This window comes from Lates calcarifer, linkage group LG16_LG22 (assembly GCF_001640805.2).
Source record: "Lates calcarifer isolate ASB-BC8 linkage group LG16_LG22, TLL_Latcal_v3, whole genome shotgun sequence".
In the NCBI taxonomy this organism is placed as follows: domain Eukaryota; kingdom Metazoa; phylum Chordata; class Actinopteri; family Centropomidae; genus Lates; species Lates calcarifer.
Genome location: NC_066848.1, coordinates 3,369,476 through 3,390,046, shown reverse-complemented (window position 1 = coordinate 3,390,046; position 20,571 = coordinate 3,369,476). Strand labels below are relative to the sequence as shown.

The 20,571-nt window shown below is 42.4% G+C and overlaps 1 protein-coding gene across 5 annotated transcripts in view; it reads left to right on the top strand.

Moving 5' to 3' along the window:
- Positions 1–184: 184 nt before the first annotated feature.
- Positions 185–20,571, top strand: part of disc1 (DISC1 scaffold protein) — a 40,911-nt gene continuing 20,524 nt past the window's right edge. Inside the window, exons 1-9 of one of the 5 annotated variants that reach the window (XM_051076522.1) lie at positions 185–1,669; positions 6,247–7,169; positions 8,516–8,585; positions 10,324–10,480; positions 11,519–11,603; positions 11,972–12,204; positions 15,028–15,082; positions 16,781–16,883; positions 17,059–17,247. In XM_051076522.1, coding sequence (XP_050932479.1) covers positions 1,600–1,669; positions 6,247–7,169; positions 8,516–8,585; positions 10,324–10,480; positions 11,519–11,603; positions 11,972–12,204; positions 15,028–15,082; positions 16,781–16,883; positions 17,059–17,247 — 1,885 coding nt within the window. In that variant the 5' untranslated portion in view covers positions 185–1,599. Of the gene's footprint in view, positions 1,670–3,270; positions 3,473–3,908; positions 4,295–6,246; positions 7,170–8,515; positions 8,586–10,323; positions 10,481–11,518; positions 11,604–11,971; positions 12,205–15,027; positions 15,083–16,780; positions 16,884–17,058; positions 17,248–20,571 lie in introns of those variants that run through there. The other 4 variants (XM_051076520.1, XM_051076521.1, XM_051076523.1 and 1 more) reach the window with 4 other exon arrangements.

Genomic DNA, 20,571 nt, shown 5'->3' with positions numbered 1-20,571 from the left:
AAGCATGTCATCACAAATCTATTTTAAAATTATAAAAGTAAATGTGAAAAGATGAGACTAATGACAAATGTCATTTGGACACTTGTTATGTGCGCCACAGAATGAGAGTTGCACAGATAGGATGAGGTATATGTTAACTAGAGAGAACAAAAAGTGAAGTAAAAGTAATTTAAATTGACACAAGTTGTGAGACATCTCCTCTAAGCCAGTGGTGTTAATTATAAATCATGGGGAAACACGCTGCAGCTCTGAGTCGTTGTCCAGTGACAGGCAGTTAGCTGATTTGTTTGCCAAAGAACATTAAGAGCCTCTAATCTTTAATACCGGGCAGGTGATCTGACTCTGCAGAACATGCAAGGCTGTGGATTTCATTCCCTCTGCCACACAGCTCTTTCACCCTCCACAGTGAGGCCTGAGTTAAGTATAGGGGGCTTCACTCTCTCCTGTTGTGTCGGCTGAACTGAGCTTTTCATCGCTGAGTCTTGTCCATCAGTCTGCAGCCCTGCCAAGCGGAATGAATGGAGCATTTTGGGAGGAGGATGAAAAGACTCCGCTCTATGTGGGGTCTCTTCTCATCATTCCCTCACTGCATAGACAAAGGGACACTTTTGTATTGACACCAGGGTGTGTTGGAGTGCATGCATCTTTTGCACACAATCATTTGACCTACATATTTAAAATGTGTTTAAAATTTATGTTGAATAACGTCATTTTAATTGATGTTTTTTGAGTGTAATGTTAATTTAATTGACATATGAACTCCCCAGAAATTATCTTTACACCTTTAAAAAGTTTTACTGCTGCAACAATAATAATACACAGGCTGTCATGTGCATTTGAGCCTTAAATCTTGTTAAAATGTGAGTTACTGGCAGTCAGAGGGCATAATTTCCACTTTCTTCTCCACTAACAGCACTGTAATCGTAATGGTCCTAAAAATAAAAGGTGCAAACAACATCAGTGTTTAATCCGGTGATGTGTGTGCCTCAGCCTTCACAGTCTGCTGCCTGCTGCGGTTGTGAGGCGGTCTGAAGGAGTCCGGGTCTGGAGTCAAATTCCTGAACACGTAGGAGCTCCTCACGTTGCGCCAACACGACGCACGACGACGCACGGGCGCAGCGAATAACGGATTACTGATCGACTGATCGATGAGGCACAGATTCATCTCGGCTCTAACTCCAGCCACAACAACCAACCTGAGATGTTTTTCTGTTTTTTTCCACTCTTTTTTTTCCCCTCACAAGAAAAACTGACATGAAGACAAATCTGTTCTCTCCAGATCGTCTGTCCAAGCGCAACTGAACCCACTTGTTTTGTCAAGAATCTGCTGCGCACGGATCGATACTTTTGTTTCACCAGGAAATGTTTGTTATGGACTAAGAAGCGCGCGTAAAAGCCGGGTTCACACGTTATTCCAAAGCGGCGGAGAAAAAAAATGACAAGTCTGGATTCACTTTTTTCCACAACGGAAATGAGATCAGTCCTGTCGCCTGGCTCCGCTTCTTCTGAAAACATGGTCGATGTAACTCCATGTAGCGCCGGGATCTGACACTCTTTGACTTCTGGCTACTAACAGTATTTTTGGATTTTGATGGAAAGATGTTTGCTGGACTTATGGGGCTGGAATGTCACAACAACTCTCTGCTTCACCACCGAGAAGTTATGGAAGGTAAAGAGTGATGTTTTTCAAACTATCCACAGCAGTTTTCCTCACATGAACCAAACAATGATCTGAGGATCTAATGCAGAAGAGACGATGATGGTTTTGAATTTCCATCAGGAGCTGCACTTTACTTTAAAATATCCAAACTCGGTAATTAGGTAAGAAAATAAAGGCTTAGCCACCGATGAGGAGAATAAACAGAAGAAAAATATGTTGAATAGCGACAGTAGAGAGCACAGACTGTGTTTAAACACTGTATCCAACAGTACTGCTCCGTCTAATCCACAACAAGCCCTGTTAGTCAACCTGCTGTTGTGCACTGTGACGCTTAATGTCACTGAATAATAGAGTGGGGGTCTGTGGAGGTTCCCTGCCGTCCAGGTCACAGAGGTCAAAGCCCCCCCACCAGTCAGTCTCATGGAGGAGTGGAGATAGGTGATGAGTTGCAAGTGACTAAATAGTTGTGAAATACTTGAACTTTTATGCTGATACGTTCTTCTCTTGCACAACTAATTTACATTTATGCTACACACAGTAGTTCTCTGTGATCTAGTTCTGGTGGTGGGTCTATCCTGTTCTCTGTAAGACACAGGGGGATGAACTTATTATAGTGTTGCTGCCTTGAGGTGATTTTATTCTGTTTCTTTATGGCTTAAAATTTTAGTTTGATATCATATTATGATCAGAAAACATGGTAAATCAGTTTAGATTATCAGCTCTCCTTATGTATATTTGTGTGGACTAGATACTTTCATTTTACTCAGAAATAAGTCATGTTTTCACTTCTCTTCTGGCATTTGGGACATTTTCAGTGAGCAAAAGTAAGATGTTTTTTTTGCAGGGCAGTGGTGGAAATGCCATTTCTAATGATTTGTATCTGTTAGCTGAATACTGTAACAGATACAGATGTAGATATAGTCTTTATTGTCCTGCAGGAAGTTTGTTTTCACAGCCTGTACAGTTGCAACATGAACATACGGTAACCACAGCACAACATATGGATGACATTTAAGCACATATACACATGCAGGCATGGCACATGTATACATACATCGCATACATAGACAATACTACAGCAGGAGGGACAAAACTTCAGCCAAAGTGAGCTCTCCTCCATTTTAAATTCCTGTATCGTTCATGTCTGAGAGGCTGGGTGTTGGAGGCAACGTGTGTGATCCTGGATCAGTTTGTTTTTGTTGGAGATGGTCAGCGCGGTGTGTAGAAACAGAGGGGGAGCAGTGGATTAGCATTTAGCTGCAGCACAGAAGATATATAATAGTCTTTAGTCTGGGTTTGTGTGGTGTATTCTTGTTCTCTCACCACTGAACCTCCTCTACATGATCTCCACCATATTCAGCTGGTTTATGATCCTCATGTGACCAAACAGGAAACGTGGAGCTGTTTTCAGTCTCAGAACAGATGTCATACATTATAATTAAGTTTCCTCTCTGTTTTCAGACGGATGGAGGGATAGATAGATAGTTTCACTTCTAGGTCATCATTTGTCATGTTTATGGTCAAAAGGAAAAAGAAACACATTGTTCAAGACTCGTCATCACTGACTTTCACTTCCCTATTTCTGCCGTTGTGGTCGGTCACAAGTGGTGAGGTGCTCCTCAGGAGGCTGCTGACATGTGGATGTAAGTGTGTGTGTCTCAGGGTTGAGGCTGAGGTTGTTCCTCAAACGTTTGTGTATTTATGAGATCCTCTGCATTCCTCCGCTCTCTGGCTGAAACACTTTCAGCGACCAATGGGATGCAGTGTTGAACCTAAGGGCTCTTGAGGGGGGCCCCTGTTTAATCTCCAAAGGTAAATAATCTCTCGCCGCCTCTTCTGACTGAGACGCTTCATTTTCTCAGACTTTGGGCAGAGCTTCTTTAGCATCAGCATCGGCGGGAAAGCTGCTATTGTTTCAGCGGGGGATCATTTGGTCCTCAGCGCTGAACCACTTTAGTTCTCCTTTGGTTTATTTCCCGGAATTCCTGGGAAACTATTTCTGCACAAAGCCCAACAGGAAGCAGCAAATGACATACCTCTGATTGGCACACACACACACACACATACAATGGGCCCTGAGGCATTTCCTTCCCCTTTACTGGGAAGAGCCGTTTGTGTAATCGAAGCACAGTGAGGATACAGTGACTCTCTCTATCAGTAAGCACTTCTCCTTTCAGCTCCTGGGCTCTGTGACTCTCTGAAGTGGAAGCCTCTATATTATAATCTCTATGGCACCAGGTGGTGGACGGTGTGCGGCTGTGTTCGGTACCTACAGAGAGTGTTGGGTTTCTTAAATTGGTTATGGAACAGTGGCCACGTCTGCAAAGAACCGCTAATGGAGCTGTATGTAACCTGAGCTTTATAGAGTGGTGGTGGTCCCGGTGGACAGCAGGCTTTTATTGGGGACTACATACAATGGGAACACCCCTGATGCAACTCTCTGAATCCTCAGTCTAACATCCCATCTCTCCCTTAAGTGCTGTCTTTTTGTGCCTCTTTCTCTCCGGTCACATGGGATGGTTTAGGGGTGACATCACTGGAGGTCATGGGGGTTGAGCAGTGGGCTGTGGTTGCTTTGTAGTGGTCGTGGTTTGTTTGCTGTCCTGTCTTGACTCACAGCTCCAGACATAGAAGGTAAAACACTGTGTGGAAATCACACAAGTATTATTACGTGTTACATAGCAGTGCAATATCTTTGCATGTAGATATGTGCTGTTGGATATTTATTAATGAAAAAATTGTTGTGTTGTTAGGAGGGGGTTTTACAATGACAGTAATATGACTACCCCCGCTGTTTTCAGCACAAAAGTGTCAGTGTGTCTCTGTGTGTCTTTAGTGTGTGTGTGTGAGTAGGAAGAGAAAATTGAGAGCCAGAAGCGAATGAGGGAGCAGCACAGCTGTACACAAAGAGGCTGTTGATTCCCCCACATTTCTGCGCCAGGCTCCTTTTACTGAATCCTACACATTATATGTATTAATCATGTGGCGCCGCAGCAGGTGTCCAGCTCCGAACACAAACTGGTCTTTATCGTCCTGCTCCACTTTTCAGATCTGATACCGTTTATGCCGGGCGATTTATCGGGTTGGCCATGTCTCTCTCCAGGGTGGTGGTTCTCAAACTTTTTCTGTTATGCCCGTCTTTGGAGGAAAGAAAAAACATTCCCTCCATCTTCATGTAAAACAATGCATGCATTAACAATACTGAGGAATTACATGGCTTCAACACAGCTGTGTGAGTTCCTGGTGCTCTCCTGTCTTCCCTGTAGCTACACACAGGTGCTACACCTGATCACCAATCAATGAGATGCACCTGTGTCAGCACCAGGAAGGGGGGGGGGGCTTCTAGCTGGGTTAATGCTTAGGTTTTTCTTAGGATAAGATGGTGTGAGAATCCTTGATTCACAGCCAGGTGCCCCTCATTGATCACTGATCAGGTACAGCACCTGGACAGAGCAGAAGGAACAGAATAATAACCAGTGGTGTCCTGCACACTGTGTGTGTTATGTTGATAGAGGCCCACACCATGGCTTTCTCTGGAGGAGTTCTCCATTTATTAGCAGACAGAAACAGGAATAACAAAGGTCTCCGGTCAACTGTGATGATATTAGTTTGCCCCTCTTCCACGGAGCACGACAACAATAAGGGCTGTGGGAAACTGCAGCACAATACATTGAAACACAGAAAACAAACCTGACAGAAAGAGGTATAACAAAAGTCTCTGGTCAGTTGTGATCATATAAGTTTTCCCCTACACAAAGTAAATTGCAAAAACATGAGCTAAATATTACATTGTATTACATTAACAATAGATCAAATGACTGTTTACATATGTGAAAGGAGTCACAAGGAGAACCACAGTATCACCTGACTCTGCAGTTCCCCTCAGGCCTATGAAGCATTTTAGCATCTTTCAGCTCATTGTCTACGTTTTAAGGTGGCACCTCCTCACACTAAGACATGTTGTTGAGCATTTGTCAGCTCAAAAAAAATCATAAACTTGAAACATGTTGTAGCATTCCCACAACATTTGAACTTGCTATTGTGCTGTCTGAATAAATCTTGCCAAGTTGGATCTTGATAGCCTTGTTAGCATCACTGCAGCTTTGTTTAATTAGATTGACCCTAGATTGGCCTGCCCCACAGTCTGAGAACTAGTCCACAGTAATATGGCTTTGTTCAAATATTCAAATTCAGATGTAATCTCCTGGAAATATTGTTCATTTAGTCCAGTCCTCCACTGAGAGGCGTGCCTTAACTCAAAATGACTGTGTGGCTTTGGTATTTCCCAACAGCTGGAGCAGAACCCTGGGAAATGTCACACAGCTGCCCAAGTTGTTTTTCATTCAGTTAGCGATGCTATGTTAGCTTTAAGAACAGACGGGTGGGACTGGGTGAAAGGCATTTTGGTTTGGTTGATCTCACACTGATATGGTCTGTAACATTCTTGTGTAATTGGCACATTTAGCACCACATGCCCCTGATGTAGTTCATGATTGCACAGCTAATCGTGCCAGTTCTATGAGCTCACTCTTTATCTTCCTCATGACCGTGTTCTCCAGCTTAATGGTTAATCTCTGCGTTGACAGGTGGCAGAGCATCAGGGACAGCTGGCAGCTCCGGCCGTAAGAGGCTCCATCGAAGACCGGGGTACATGAGAGGGGAGCAGTCCAGACTACAGAGCACTACTAATGGACAGGAGGAGGAGGAGGAAGAGGAGGAGGAAGGGAGGACCACTTGCATGAGGAATGGAAAATCTGGACGTCACACTGACAACACTGAGACAAACAGCACTCAGAGGATGAGTCTCACACCTGCTGTCAACGTGTCCTTAATAAATCAGGAACAGCCTGATAAACTCACATGTAGCTCCTGGAAGAGTAAGAGTGCTACCTGCTCTGTTACCCCTCCTCTTCCTTATGTGGACTGCAGTGCCGCTAATAGCACACCCAGCCATCAGGGTCCGTCCTCACTGCCACACAGTGAACTCAGGTTAAGCTCGAGCCCGGCACTACAGTCCTCAGCGCAGGACTCCTTTAACTCCAGCTTCAGTTTCATCCAACAGTCGCTCAACTCCAGCCAGGTCCCAACCACTGCTACACCAGCCCGGGAACCAGAACCACTTAATCAGTCAGCAAAAGCACCTAGTTCACCTCAAACAAAACCAGCAACTCATGTCTCAAAGCATTCAACTCCTGTCCAATCACAGCCTCCCTCTGCTCCAGGCAGCCAGGCGGAGAGAGAGGAGCTGTCATTAGGTGCGAGGTTTTGGCGGGAATGTCTGTGGGGTGGCAGGGAGGTAACGCCCGACCTGCCCGATTGCGACTCCCGATCTCTGGACATAGATATCACCTCCTCGCTGTCTGTGGACTCGGACACAGCCTCCGCCTCCTCTGTCACCTCCGGCTATGAGAGTGCCACGCCACCCTCTGACCAAGGCTGGGACAACCTGATGAAGAAGTATGAAGGCGTGCTGCAAGACTGCCTCCAAAACAACCGCACACACACCAAGGTGAGGATGAAATACAGGGCTGTAGTTACAAAAAAACACCAGGGCAAACACAGTTAATTGCTTGTTAACTGTTAGCATAAATACTGCAAACAAGGGACACATTAGCTAGCTAGCCTGGCTCTGTCCAAATGACAAAATCCTCCAACCGGCCAACTAACCAACTCTAAATTTCACAAATTAACATGTTACATGTTGTTTATTTACTCTACCAGTATGGAATGATCCCCTCACCCCTTCCTTTCCGAGTGTGTCGGTATTTAGATAGTGTATTGTATTGGTGTTAATCTGTAAAACTATAGGCAATAGCTGGCCTGCACTCCCGCCTTTCTTAATTTTCCGTATACAGGCGGTGGCGTCGGCGTTAAACGCGAAAGGCGCTCGGTTTGTCCGGTCTGGAATACTGTAGAAATATGGCGGACTCCGAGGAGGACGAGTTATCTAAAAATGGCGGACGAGGAAGACGTTTATCTAAAAATGGCGGACGAGGAAGACGGGTGGCCTATTTTAGCGAATGAAAACACAATAATTATTTGTTTAATAAAACCATACGTCTGTTTATTCAATTTATGACAATAGACCCCTGTAAATGTTACACTGTGATATTTTAATCTGTACAAGACAGACTATTCGTAGTCACCTACTATTTACAGTCTTTGTGCCAAGCTAAGCTACCACCTTCTGCCTATAGCCTTACATTTAGCTTGAAGACGTGTGCGGTGTCAGTCTTCTCATCTAACTCTTGAGGTAAGACTAATAGCTAATAGCTAAAACTACAAGAAAAAAAAGAAGCACTGGAGAAAGGTTAGAAAAATAAATATAATTGGTGACGATTTATAATCCATCCCATGATGAAAACACTATGATTTGGAGTAAAGATGAGTCAAGAAATGGGTTCATATTTATATAAAACCTACAGCATAATAAAGTCGTGTAATAAAATAGATATGTGGGTCAAACATAGCTAGTCTTTACTAGCGTATGTGGGCTGTCCTCACCATTTTTATCTAGACATAATTACAGTATTCTTTATTGGTACCTGATTTGCAAACTGAAATTCCCCTGTAAATCATGTTCTGTATTACCATATAATTTTATGAAGTAGAAATGTTATTTTGTTATTTATATACTAAACTAAACAAGTGAAAAGCCTTAAAGTGTCTGTGACAGACTGCTGATGAGGTTTTAAACTTCATACCCAGTCCTCAACTTGCTGACCTGGTATCGCTTTGAAATGACGGTCATTGCACCCACACATTTTTTTTTCTCTCTTCTGTTTAAAGAGTATCGCCCTCTGGACTGTTGGGTAATCTGCTCTGTCTTCTGTCTATTGTGTCTCCCCCTGTCAGATTGAGTCCATGATGTTGAAGCTGCAGAGACTCCAGCAGAAGGCCATTTTGGATGATGACTATGACGCAGGTGAACTAAGACTTTCAGCTGAGCCTTTGGTTTAATAAGTAGGTCATTTCAGATTTGGATGATGAGACACTGTATCTGTGAATGGATTGAAGAGCTCTTTCCTCGAACTACAGTGACTTGAATTTCTGCCATGTTTTCCCTGCTGTTCTGTTGACATTATTTTAAACAAAATTTATTTTTTGAATAATTTATTTGATTTTCAATCAAGACAATTTGGACAGAAGTCAATATAAAGTGAAAATTAACTGTTTGAGTAGTGAAAAAACAGAAGTATCTTAACATGTGGTCACTTTCATTTGTATTGAAGATTCACTGGCATGTTCAGTCAGGGTTTGACATTTGTTTTTAAGATGACAGGAAGAGATGGGAGGCCGTCCAGCTGCCTTTATTGAATTAATTGCTAACTGAATTACTTTTGGATCATACTGAGATGTGTGATGAAGCACGTGAGGGCAGGAGGCCGCACATTAATTAGCGCTAAAGAAATAAGTTGTTGTTTACAGACTCTGACACACATACCGCACTGAACATACTGCAGACATTTTGATTTCATTATGTATTTTTGGCTTATGTGTGCGTGGTGTCTATTACTAGAAGATTATAGAAATAATATAATTATATTCTTGGTATGAGGGTTAGTTGAGTCACTATGTCTGTGTTAAGATAAAGGTTTGAACAGAGTCTAATCTTGTGTCTTTCGCCCTGTGTCTGTACTTAAAAGTGCTAAACTAATCAAATAAGTCGGCCAAGTAAAACCTAACACTAAAACCAACAAAAGCTGCAAAAGCTGAAACAAATTCCACTTTATTCATAAGGAAAACCTTGCGGCTTCTCAAGCTAATTCATGTTTCATCCTCCACGCTTAGCTTTTGATGTTTTAACTTTGAAGACTGGATGGGAACGAACCAGCATCTCCTCAAACCAAACCCAAATTTAATCTGGATTCTTTTTTTTTTTCTTCATCTCTGTCCAGGAGAAATTGCATCCATTTAAGATCCTGCTTGACCTGATTTTTTTTTTCTAGCTAGGCCTGAGGAAAGTTTATTTTCAAATGATGACTGTGGTCTGACCCATTTCTTGGCCCTTGTGACAGAAATAAATACCAACATCTGCTGTCTGTTGGTCATCTTGGTCCTGTAGACCTTGAACTATTTAGATGCAGTAATTATGTGGGTCAGTGTGTCTTGTTAAGTTTTCTGTCTGCCTTTTGATACTGTACATCACAGACCCCTCCTCTGACATTTTAAACTCTACCGGGGAGGTTTCCCACCCGTTACCCTCATTTTCTGTCTTTCTGTCAGCAGGATGCCTGAAAAGCTTAAGAACAAACAACTTTCCATGAAATGTTATAAACGGGAAATAAAGTTGATTAGATTTTCTAATTTCTGGATGTTTTGCCCTTAGATTTTTTATCACTTTCAGCTTTAACCATGAGGCCAACATGTGTGTTTGCAGGGTCAAGAAATTAAAGTTTCTTCATAGAATGAGAATGATGTCTTGTCAGTTTGCTCCCTTTAAGTGCCTTCTAGTACTTCCAGGGATACTTTGGTAATGAGTGCAGGCTCCATAGATGTTATGACTGATGTGGTAATGTGCTTCCTGTACAGTCACAACAGAGCAGTACCTGTATGCAGAGAAGTTTCTGTATCAACTTTCAGACTTGAACTTTGCTTCTAGTATCTCAACTTATCTGTGCATGATGCTGCATGTTAATCAGAGTGTGTGTGTGTGTTTTCAGCCGAGCGTTTTGGGAAAAAGTTGGAGGAGCTGTGCAGGGAGCGGGGAGCTCTGCAGCTGGGTTTACCCTCCAGACAGCCCAGCGTGGCTCGGTTCCTGGAGCGGCTCAGACAGGTGGTGCACAGCGCCCTCCAGAGGGCAGAATGCAGCCAGCGCAGGTCAGTCACCCAACAGCATGACAGCATTGATTCCATGATGCATTAGTGGTGAATACACAACTCTCACTGGTCACACCCAGAAGAAAAGGATCACTTTAGTTATTAGTTTCTTTGTAAATCCAGTTTAATAAAACAAAATACAATGAACAGATAAATTGTGATGTATTAACACAGATTGTTGATTGATTAATCAACTAATTGTTGCAGCTAAACATAGTCAAACATACATTCATACATTAGTAATTATAATTAGTTATTCTTGACATTATTTTGAAATGGGAACTTTTATTTCTGGTTCTTTAGGTATATTTTGATGTCAGCACTTTGTTTTTCTTTAACTTAGGTTTTAGGTTTTAAGTTTTGGTTGCAAGGCTTTTACTTGTAACTAAATGTTTCTACATTGTGATATTGCTGCTTTTACTTAAATAAAAGATCTGACTCTTTCTTCTGCCACAGATATTTACACTGATGCTAATCTCAGTAAAGTGAAAGGTAACATGAAAAGTGGTTGAATTGATGGTTTAAAAAAAAATGATGACAGACTATAATTGGTGCTGGTTTTCTGTACTTGTTTAATGCAATAACCTTATATCGTTGTTGAATCACAGTCTGAAACCATTGCATGATGATTAATAGTAGCACAGTTCTGCTGGCTTTGCAGTACTGAAGTCAACAGATTGTTTAGCTCTTAGTGAAATTTGTATTTTAGCAGCTTAATTGAGTTTAAAAGACTTGTGATAATCGTCCTGCTCCTTCCTCCGCTGTAATGTTGTGAGACAGAGCACTCTGTGACTGAGGGATGTCAAAAATAGCTCCTGTAACAGGAAAGGGAATCAGGTGGGGTCCCTACAGAGGGTATCCTGAACAAATGTAACCCACAACAGAAATACTGTGTGACTGTGTTTTCTGTATGTACCTGTATCTGAGAGTCTCAGATTTTGAAATGTGAATGAAAGGTCTGGAAAATATAGTTTAGAAAAGCCATGATTAAAAATGTTAAAACACTAATGACTGTGTGTTTTTGTGGCTGGTTGGCAGGGAGGGTGCAGAGCCTGAAGCAGGGGAGCGGTCCGACTCATCTCATCAAAGAGATCGTCTGATCCGAGAGAAACAGGTGGTAGAGGTAAATTCGGCTCGCGTTACGTTATGAAAGCTTAAAATGGTGATCTCTGGCACTTTGTGTCACATGTGTGACTCAAGCCTGTTTGATGTACCCTGCCTTTCTGTCTCACACATGAAAAATGAATGACATTTCTAAAATAGCTGTCAGAGTTGTCATTAATTTTAAATTTAAAATGTCTTAAGAGTGAAGACACATTTTTAATCCATATAATATAAAACTTATATTGCTACATAATAATGCTGAAGTTAATGACAGAATTACTGAAGTTTGGTGCTGTTTCAGGTTATATACTTGTATATACTGTAGTGCTAAACATACTGAGGTGAGTAAAACCGGCATCATAAATGAAAGTGTTGAAATCTGTGCAGGAGGAGATAACCGAGCTGGAGCAGAGGCTGGCGGAGCTGAGGGACCGCAGTCGATGCCTGGAGCAGCAGATCCAGCAGGAGGAACAGCAGGTGGAGGCTGAGGAGCTGGAGGGCTCCGTGCTGAGGAGCTGCACCGTGGCCCAGCTGCGTGACATGAGCCGAACCCTGCAGGACCTCGTCACCTCCGAAAACCGCATGCAGATCTCTGTCTCTCTGCCTTCCTCCATGCTCAGGTCAGCATCACATAGTTACAGAATAATTTAACAGATTCTTATGTTGTCTGGCTGTTATAGGTCAAATATTCGAGTCCAGTAGAGGGTTTCTGCTCTGCATAGTCCGGTGTAGTTGAGAAAATGTGTAAATGTTATGTGGAAAATGGAAATGTCAAATTGCACTCTGAGCTGTTCTGTGAAGAAACATATTCACACTTTATACATTTGCATTTTACACCTTTTTGTATGACAGTTTTTCCTATTGGTTACTGAAGGAAACTTTGACTGGTTGAGCCTGAGCACCATAACTGTGGAAATAATTTGCTGACGGGGCCTTGACACGGGTTCTGCTTACCGGTCGAGAACTTTTTTGTAAGCTGAACACATGCAGTGCTCTGGTCCATATATTCAACATTAAAAAAAGTTTAAGTCCCATATTTTCTCAAATTCATTCACCCCCTATCAAGCAGTGAACAAGTGTGATACTTCCTGCAGTACCACTACTCACCTAGTGGGGCTGCTAGAGAGCTGCGAGCAAGTAGTGACGCCACAACAGTTATCAGTCCATGACTGTTTTCCCCTGCATCATGTCATGCATTTTCATATCATTAAATTAGCTGGTTTGGTTGAGGATGTGTTCTGTTTCTCTAAATCTTTGCCTCCCAGCTTCATTCACTCTTTAACAAACCAAGTAGTGTTCTGAATAAATCCTAACAGCAGGACCATCTTGTTTTGTGCCAGAAAGTATAACTGAGTCATGTTTCTACCAAATTAACATCTCAAATAACTGCAGAGAAGACACTTAATGTTAGATACTGATATACAGTATTTTGACATCAGAAAATAGTTAAAATTACACACACTTTTGGATTTTTGGGAGGGTGCACATGCAATTTTTGATGACATCTGGTTCTTGATCCAGTGGAAATTGACTGTATGTCTTCTTAGACAAGAGCACATCCCAAATTAATATAATGTCATGCACTAATTTGTAAGACTTGATGAGAAACAATTTGTTTATTTTCAGAGTCAAAGAGGATGTATCAAGCAGCCATAGCTATTTTTTCTTCATCCCTCATATCCCCTGTGCCCTCAATCCTCTTCCCTCACACCTGCTTGAACCTGCTTTGAATTTTAATGGTTTTTCTCAGATGCAAATGATTACTTTGCATCATATCCTCTGAAGTTAATAGCGTGAGAGGGAGCACTGTGGAAAGCCTCTCTGTCTTGCCACTCGTTAGAGAGACATGTAAATTGTACTTATCGCCTCCTCGGTGGCGTGACCCACCATCACTGGCATAATTTGATATCTGACACATTCTCACCCCAACTGGAACGCATTTATTCTCGCTGCTGATTGAAATTGCGACCTCAGATTGGATATTCAGCTGCACATCTCCGGGTGGCGTGCTTTGGGTCATCACGGTGATTGTGTTGCAGTTCCCTTTCCAAATAACGCGGGACTTTTCTCGCTCGCATCAAGGTGTATTTTCTTACAGTTACTGGATTGAAGAAATCCACACTATCCCGAGCAACTGCATCCCCCCAAAAAAAGGATGTTGTAACACTGATGTTCAGAGACATTTTACTCTGACTCAGCCTGAGCATCAGCTTGAATAACATATAAAGGGCAAACTGATTTTTATGATATGAGATGATTTGGACTCTCTCAAGGTGACTGTGTTGTGTATAATGGATTTTCTGCTCTTTTTCTCCCCTCTAGTAATTGATTTATATCATTGTCAACAAATAATGTGCCCTTAATGGTTTGTCCTGTTTGCATGTTTACATACAACATTACTAACACAACATTTACCCTTGATATCTGAAGTATTCATCTAGATGCTTAGATCTAATGAGCCAGTCAATGAGAACAGATTTGTTATTCTCTTTCTTTGTTATCATGGAAGCTGCTTTATTGTAAGAATAATAAAAGCTGTCAGTCACAGGTCAACCTGAAATGACAGATTTATACTGTGGCTCACATCTTTATTATTAGCTCGACTGCCTTCAGTGAGTTTTAATAATTCCAAAATAATTTTAGGAAACTATTGTGCAGGATTATTATCCTGTAGACATAGTAGGCATCTAAACTAGAGGAGGTACTGGAGAATACCTGTGGCCTTTCATCTCATTGTTTAGCTGTCCAACCCACACCTCTGAGCTGTGAGATATGAGGAGTCACAGGTGGATTTTGAGCTTTATTTACCCAAAAAATGAGAACAATCAAGTTACAAAAAGACAAACAATTAACCCTAATCAAATGAACAGAACTACACTCAGGCTGTGTTACAAAGCAACTTAACAAAACAACTAATGTTACAAATAGAGAATGAGACCAATTACAGACAATAGGGAAAACATAAAACACTAATGACAAAAGAAACCAAATAGGACAGTTAATCTATAAGATGAAATAAACATTGTACTGACCTTTGTAAAGTCAAAAGTACCCAAATAACAAACCTAACCGATACAAGTACACAAAATATCTAAACTAAATAACCCTGGTCAGTTGGTATAGCCTGATTGGCACTTCTTGTATTTAGGTGGCCATTTTTTAAACCCAAAACAGAGAGAGAACAACTTAAGATGAATTAACTGAACTTAAAGTTGACTAAATATAAGTGTTATGAGTAGAAATAATGTACCGCCAATCAACACTAAATAAACCAAAAGCAGTGTTTCCCCTACCATTGTCCTGGTGACCTGCAGACATTTCTTTATAAAAGTTATAATTGCTTTTCTTGATAGTAGGCAAACCAGTCTGTGTTTAGCAAGCCAGACATAGATGCAAAATAACCCCAGATGAAAGAAATTACATTTTAATTTTCCTTTTTTCAGGCTCCAGGAGCAGGAGCAGGCGATGAATCTGTCCATCAAAGAAGCCACAGCTAAAGTAAGCCACTGTTCCTCTGACCTGATTTAATCCATAGCAGCTCAGCCTCCCCTCAGCATGCCAACAATGATTGAATGTGTATGAATATCTAATGAGTAGTAAGTCAAAATAGACAGTTTGTGTTGTGTGCCAGCTTCGATGTGTTAAATATGCATATGAAATGTTAATGTCTACATTCATGAGCTTGTTTCTATTTGACAAGGCAGTGAACTCTCTGCAGTTTGTAGGTTACAGCAGGAGACGTCATTTTGAATAAATCCTCCTAAAAAATCTTCTGTAAAACTGTACAACGCTGTAGAAAATTCAGCTACTTGATTTTCTGTGCATTTCTAATGAGAAATAAGCAACTGAAGTAAAGTTGTGAATTCAGTGGGTTTTCTGTGCATGTCAGTGGTGTATTTCTGTGTGTGAATGGCTTTGCATGCTTCAGTTTTGTATGTGTTGTGTCTCTGGAGTTCACTCTCTGCTTCTCAGGGGTTTGCTTTTTCCCTCTCACTGATCTCTATACATAGATCTCTGCAGATGGAAAAAGGCAGAAGCAGCAGAAATCTATAAGAAGTGGTGGTTTTAAGGGCGGGGACAACAGGGGACAGGGGGCTCTGTAAAGACCTTGATACCGTCACTATGTCCTTTGAAAGTCATCATCAGATGGCCGGTTGGTGCTACCACTGTATCTCAGAGGAATATATATATATATATATAGGCTTTCCACAAAGTGACACTTTTACCACAATCACAAGTTTGTCCATTGTTCAGCTGAAATGAAAGGTTTTGTTCCTGAATGCGATATCCACCGTGTGGAAAATGGCACACCTGCTGTGACAAAATGATTGCTGCCATGAAAGTAACTTTCACTTTCTCTATTGACTTTTTCAAAATTGACAAATAGCCAGGTGTTTTGAAATTAAATCACTGGTGTCAGAATTTCTACAGTTTGAAAGGCACTCCAGAGCAGCTTCCAGTTCATGTCGCGTGTGAAATAAAATTATGCAGGCCTGTTTGAAAGAACTGTTTTCTATATTTCTGTGGGAAGAAAACTCCCTGGAGATGTTCTGCCTCAGAAATACCAACCTATTTGACAGCCTTTTCAAAGTGTTGCACAAAACTGTGTCAGATTCAAGAAGAAAATGCGTCAGAAAATCCGGCTCAATATCCCTTTGAGCAGTGAAAATAGTTCCTCAAAAGAAGGAAGCGCATCGTGGGGATTGTATCTGGCTGTAGCTCAAAGTGAATACATTGGAAAGAACAGAGGTTTAAAGGGCAGAGTGAGGGCAGATGGGGGCCAGACAGGCTGTATCTGAAGCCATCAACTCTTCTGTGAGCACTGTGGATCTGAGGTGCTGCATCCCCATCAGGCCTGTGACATTCAGGGCCTTTTTCCTCTCTGACATTCTAATGGCATCTTTTATGGAGATTTCACATTTCCCTGTCTGTCCACGTGAAAGGAGACACACTCTCTTTCTTTTTAAAGGTTATAGACAAGGTAACACATCGGCGTTGATGCTCTGCTGTGTATTCAAAGCGGGGCGAGTGTAGAAGGGCAGAAATGAATCTGTACGGTCTTGTAAGAATGAGCGTCAAGAAGAAAATGAAAGCGGAATTGGAAATGAGCTATGGATCCTGTGGGATCCATGTGTCTGCAAAGGTTTTGTTAGTTACCACCCTCCCCCCCTCTCCTCTGCCTCCTCCTCTCCCCAGGTGGTCATGAGTCAAAGGCTGGGCAGCAGCCTGAGGAGGAAAGTCAGTGAGACTGAAACGCAGCTTTTGGCTCTGCATGAAGCCAAACTGGCAGCCATCTCAGGTATGTGTCCACTCACCCACACCCCAGTGCACCCATGCCTACATTTCATGTCTTTTATTTACCTCATTTACTCGAATAGCCTGCCATTAGCCCTGCTTAATTATGCCATTAATGATCGAAGCGCACATTAATAGGCAGTGTAAGCCTAATGTCCTCCTGTGCTGCGCCGGTCCAGGTAACGATTTCAGCAGCGCCAAGGAGCTGAAGGCTGAGATGAAGGCGGTGTACCTGGAGCGCGACCGGCTAGAGGCGCTGGCCAAGAGGCTGCACAGCCTCAGCTCGGGGAGCAGCCAGGAGCTGGCCAGGATGAAGGAGCAGCGGCAGCAGCTGAGGCAGGAGCTGGAGCAGAGGGAGGCCCAGCACGGTGAGTCACTGAGACCAGTGCCCATGAATTGTTTTGCAGTAGTAGCAAACTAAAGGCAACAAATCATCCTCATTAGTGTAATAAAGAGCATTAATAAGGACAACAAATAATTAAAAAATGTAAAATAAATACACCGTAATCTGAGAGAACAGTGCTGTATTTTTTCACCTGCCCACTGAGACAAGAAAACATTTGTTATATTTGTTTTGAAAGCTGCCTCTCTTTCTCTGAGTACACCTTTTAAATAGCAATTCAAATTTGAATCATGAGAGCTCTTTGAAAGACAAGTCCTCTCTTGATGTTGCTCCACGCTGGGAGGACATCAACGGACTATGACTTTTCTCCCAAATGAAGGAGAAGTGATCTGCTGTCAGTGGGGACTTGGCATCAAATGAATTACCAGCAGGATTGGCAGCTGTTAAGAGGAGGAAGAGGAGGAGGAGGAGGAGGAGGAGGTGGAGGTGGAGGAGGGGTGGTGGTGTGCAGGGGAAATGAGCTCTAGATTGTGTGAAGTAGCCAATTACCTCCAAGCCACTCAGTGCAGACATGATGTATAAGCGCTCACACACACAGACACACACATACACACACACTCGCTCTCTTCAGCTAGAGGAGATCTGAACGCTGCTTAAAGAAGGGGTTTGCTTTTTAGGGGTTGAGGTGCGCTGGCAGAGAGATAAATGGATTTTGACGGCACCACCTGCAGTGCCACTCTCTCTAGTCCATCATTCACTGGGAGATTTCTAAAAAAGGTCACTTCACTCTCTGAGGCACTGAGCACAGAGAGGGAAAAGGGAATGGTGAAGTGACAGGAGCCAGAGCAGGCTGTGAGGGACTGGAGCTCTGGATCGGGTCTCCTGCTGCAACCCCAAGGGGCACAATCAGCCATTTAACATACGCTGTTATCTAGATATGTTAACACCTGGCTGCAGCGTTACCTTTGGTGTTGAGCCATTGTCTTGTCATGAATGCACCCTCTGCCATCACTAGGGGGCACCCTTTCATTGTTACAATGAGGGTGAGTTGCATCGAGTCTTTATGGGGTACATGGTAATGCATGGACTTGGTATTTTTGTTCATGTGATTTCCATAATTTGATATTATTGCAGCAGAAATCAATTCTTTTCACTTGCAAAACCAGTTATGTTTCTTTTCATTCCACCTGTGTGCATGAATCTCAACTCACCTGCCTGATTTTTGTTGCTGAAGTACAGTCCTGAGCACCGTGACTTGCTAAACAACCAGGAAAAGCATTAATCTCTTCCCTGACAACCACCAAAGACATGTTCAAGTTCACATCCGAAGAATATAATGCAGCTCTCCAGGACATAGAGGCTGGGAAACTAGTGACATGCAAATGCTCCAGCTAAACAAAGGACTGGGAATCAGGTGGGTAACACGTCACAAATGTGGGGAAGAGACGGCACGTTAATGATTGGTTGTGTGGCGTGCTCAAATGCTCAAGTGGGCGCACACAATATGGCAGCAGGCGCAATTTCACAATGTGTTGCTGACACCAAGCAAGGGGCTCATTAAACTGTCATCCTTTTTGGTAATAAGGGGCTGGCACACGCTAGCTGGAAACTGATAGCCCACAAACAGCACATTACCATTTCTTTGGCTAGAGGGGATTAGAAATTACTGTCTACTTCAAAGTCGAGATGGCCATCCTTTTGGTTTCTGAGGCGTTCCTAGCACATGCTTATGACACTGGTGTCATCTTATAACAATGGAATGAGCTCCAAAGCAACACATTGTTCACCTACTCTATCTACATACATTCAGCTGAACTACACAGCTTCAGCTTGTTGAGTGTCCCCACCCAGTGTACTTTGTGGTGTGGGGGATTTTTGGCCTGGGAGCCATTACGTCCCTAATTGCCATTGGCACGAATCTTGATGAATACCAAACCCATTATAGCCAGAGGTCTGATTCCCTGCTGAGAGTATAATTTCGTCTCCCAAGAGAGATCTGGAGTAATACTAAATTTACAAATAAATAATTGAAGAGCTGAATGAGATGAGTAAATGACCCCCAGGAGTGAGGACATTCGAATGTGGAGGCAGCCTCAGCGTGAGTTCCTCTTGATTCTTCCAAGTATCCCTTTAATGCTATTGTTAGTATGCAGGCGGTATATTCTGTAGCAGTCAGGTAATTTGGCAGTCTGTGATGAACGCAGTAAGTTGTCAGCTCCTCATGGCTCCACTTTAACACATTTAATTAGTGTTTTTTTGTGTTTTGCTTCATCTCCACCGTCCATCCTTTCTTCACTCTGCTCCCACTCTGGCGTCACCTCTGTGCAGGTTCATGGCCGAGCCAAACTCAACTGTGCATACCTGTCCAACAACTGAAGTGCACATCAAAATACCGTCACTCTGTGCCATTAAACAAATGAAATTTCCTCTTAATGGAGTGCCAATAGTAAAGGCGAGGACATATATGATTTATTCATGACTCTGCCTCTTTCAGGGTGCTTCTGTTGAGGACATGATGGAACGTATGACAGCTCTTCTTCTAAAGAGTGTCTGAATGATTGAGAGCAGTGTAGTGGTTAAGTGGACCCAGGAGAATGTTTCCTGGTTTTGGTCTCTGAAGTTTTGGCAGTATTCTTTTTTTTTCCTCCTGTGATTCAGTAGAGGATGTCGTTCCATTGTGAATTTGTCAGGAGTATCATAGCGTCCATACTCCTAAGAATTGCCGCAAAAACAAAGAGAAGTTGATTGAGCTACTGCTAAAATAGCTCCCACCACTGCATCAATCAGTTTCTTTTTTTTAAATCCATACTGCTGGTTTTCATAGTGTTGGTTATATGACTTCAACGTCCACTGCAAACAAAGTAAAGCTCAAAAATTAGTTTACATCTGTTTGTTTTTAGCCATGCTAGGGATAGCTTACGGCTAAATACCTGCAAAACTAATGACATTTCCATCATTTGTGCTAATTAGCAAGCATTAGCATGCTAACACGGCAAACTAAGATGGTGTTGTAGGGTTTCTATGGCTGCACAGTTTTGGGAGAATTCCTCTTTTATGGGCCTCTTACAAAATGTTATTTTGCAGCCCGCAGCAAAATAAGTTTTGAGTCTCGTCTAAACAAACTCTGTTTACTGAGTTTGACTTGAGTTATAATGACAGTGAGCATGTCTAACATTTCAGTCGGAGCAATTCAGCACCCAGAACTGAAATATATACATCCACCCAAGCACAGATTTTGTACACACAGCCAATTTTTTGTCAAATGATTCCTTTTGTTGTGCGTTCGTGCGTAGCCCCGCAATATGTTACGCCGTGCCAGCTGCAGTCTGTTTACTGCTATGCTTTGTGA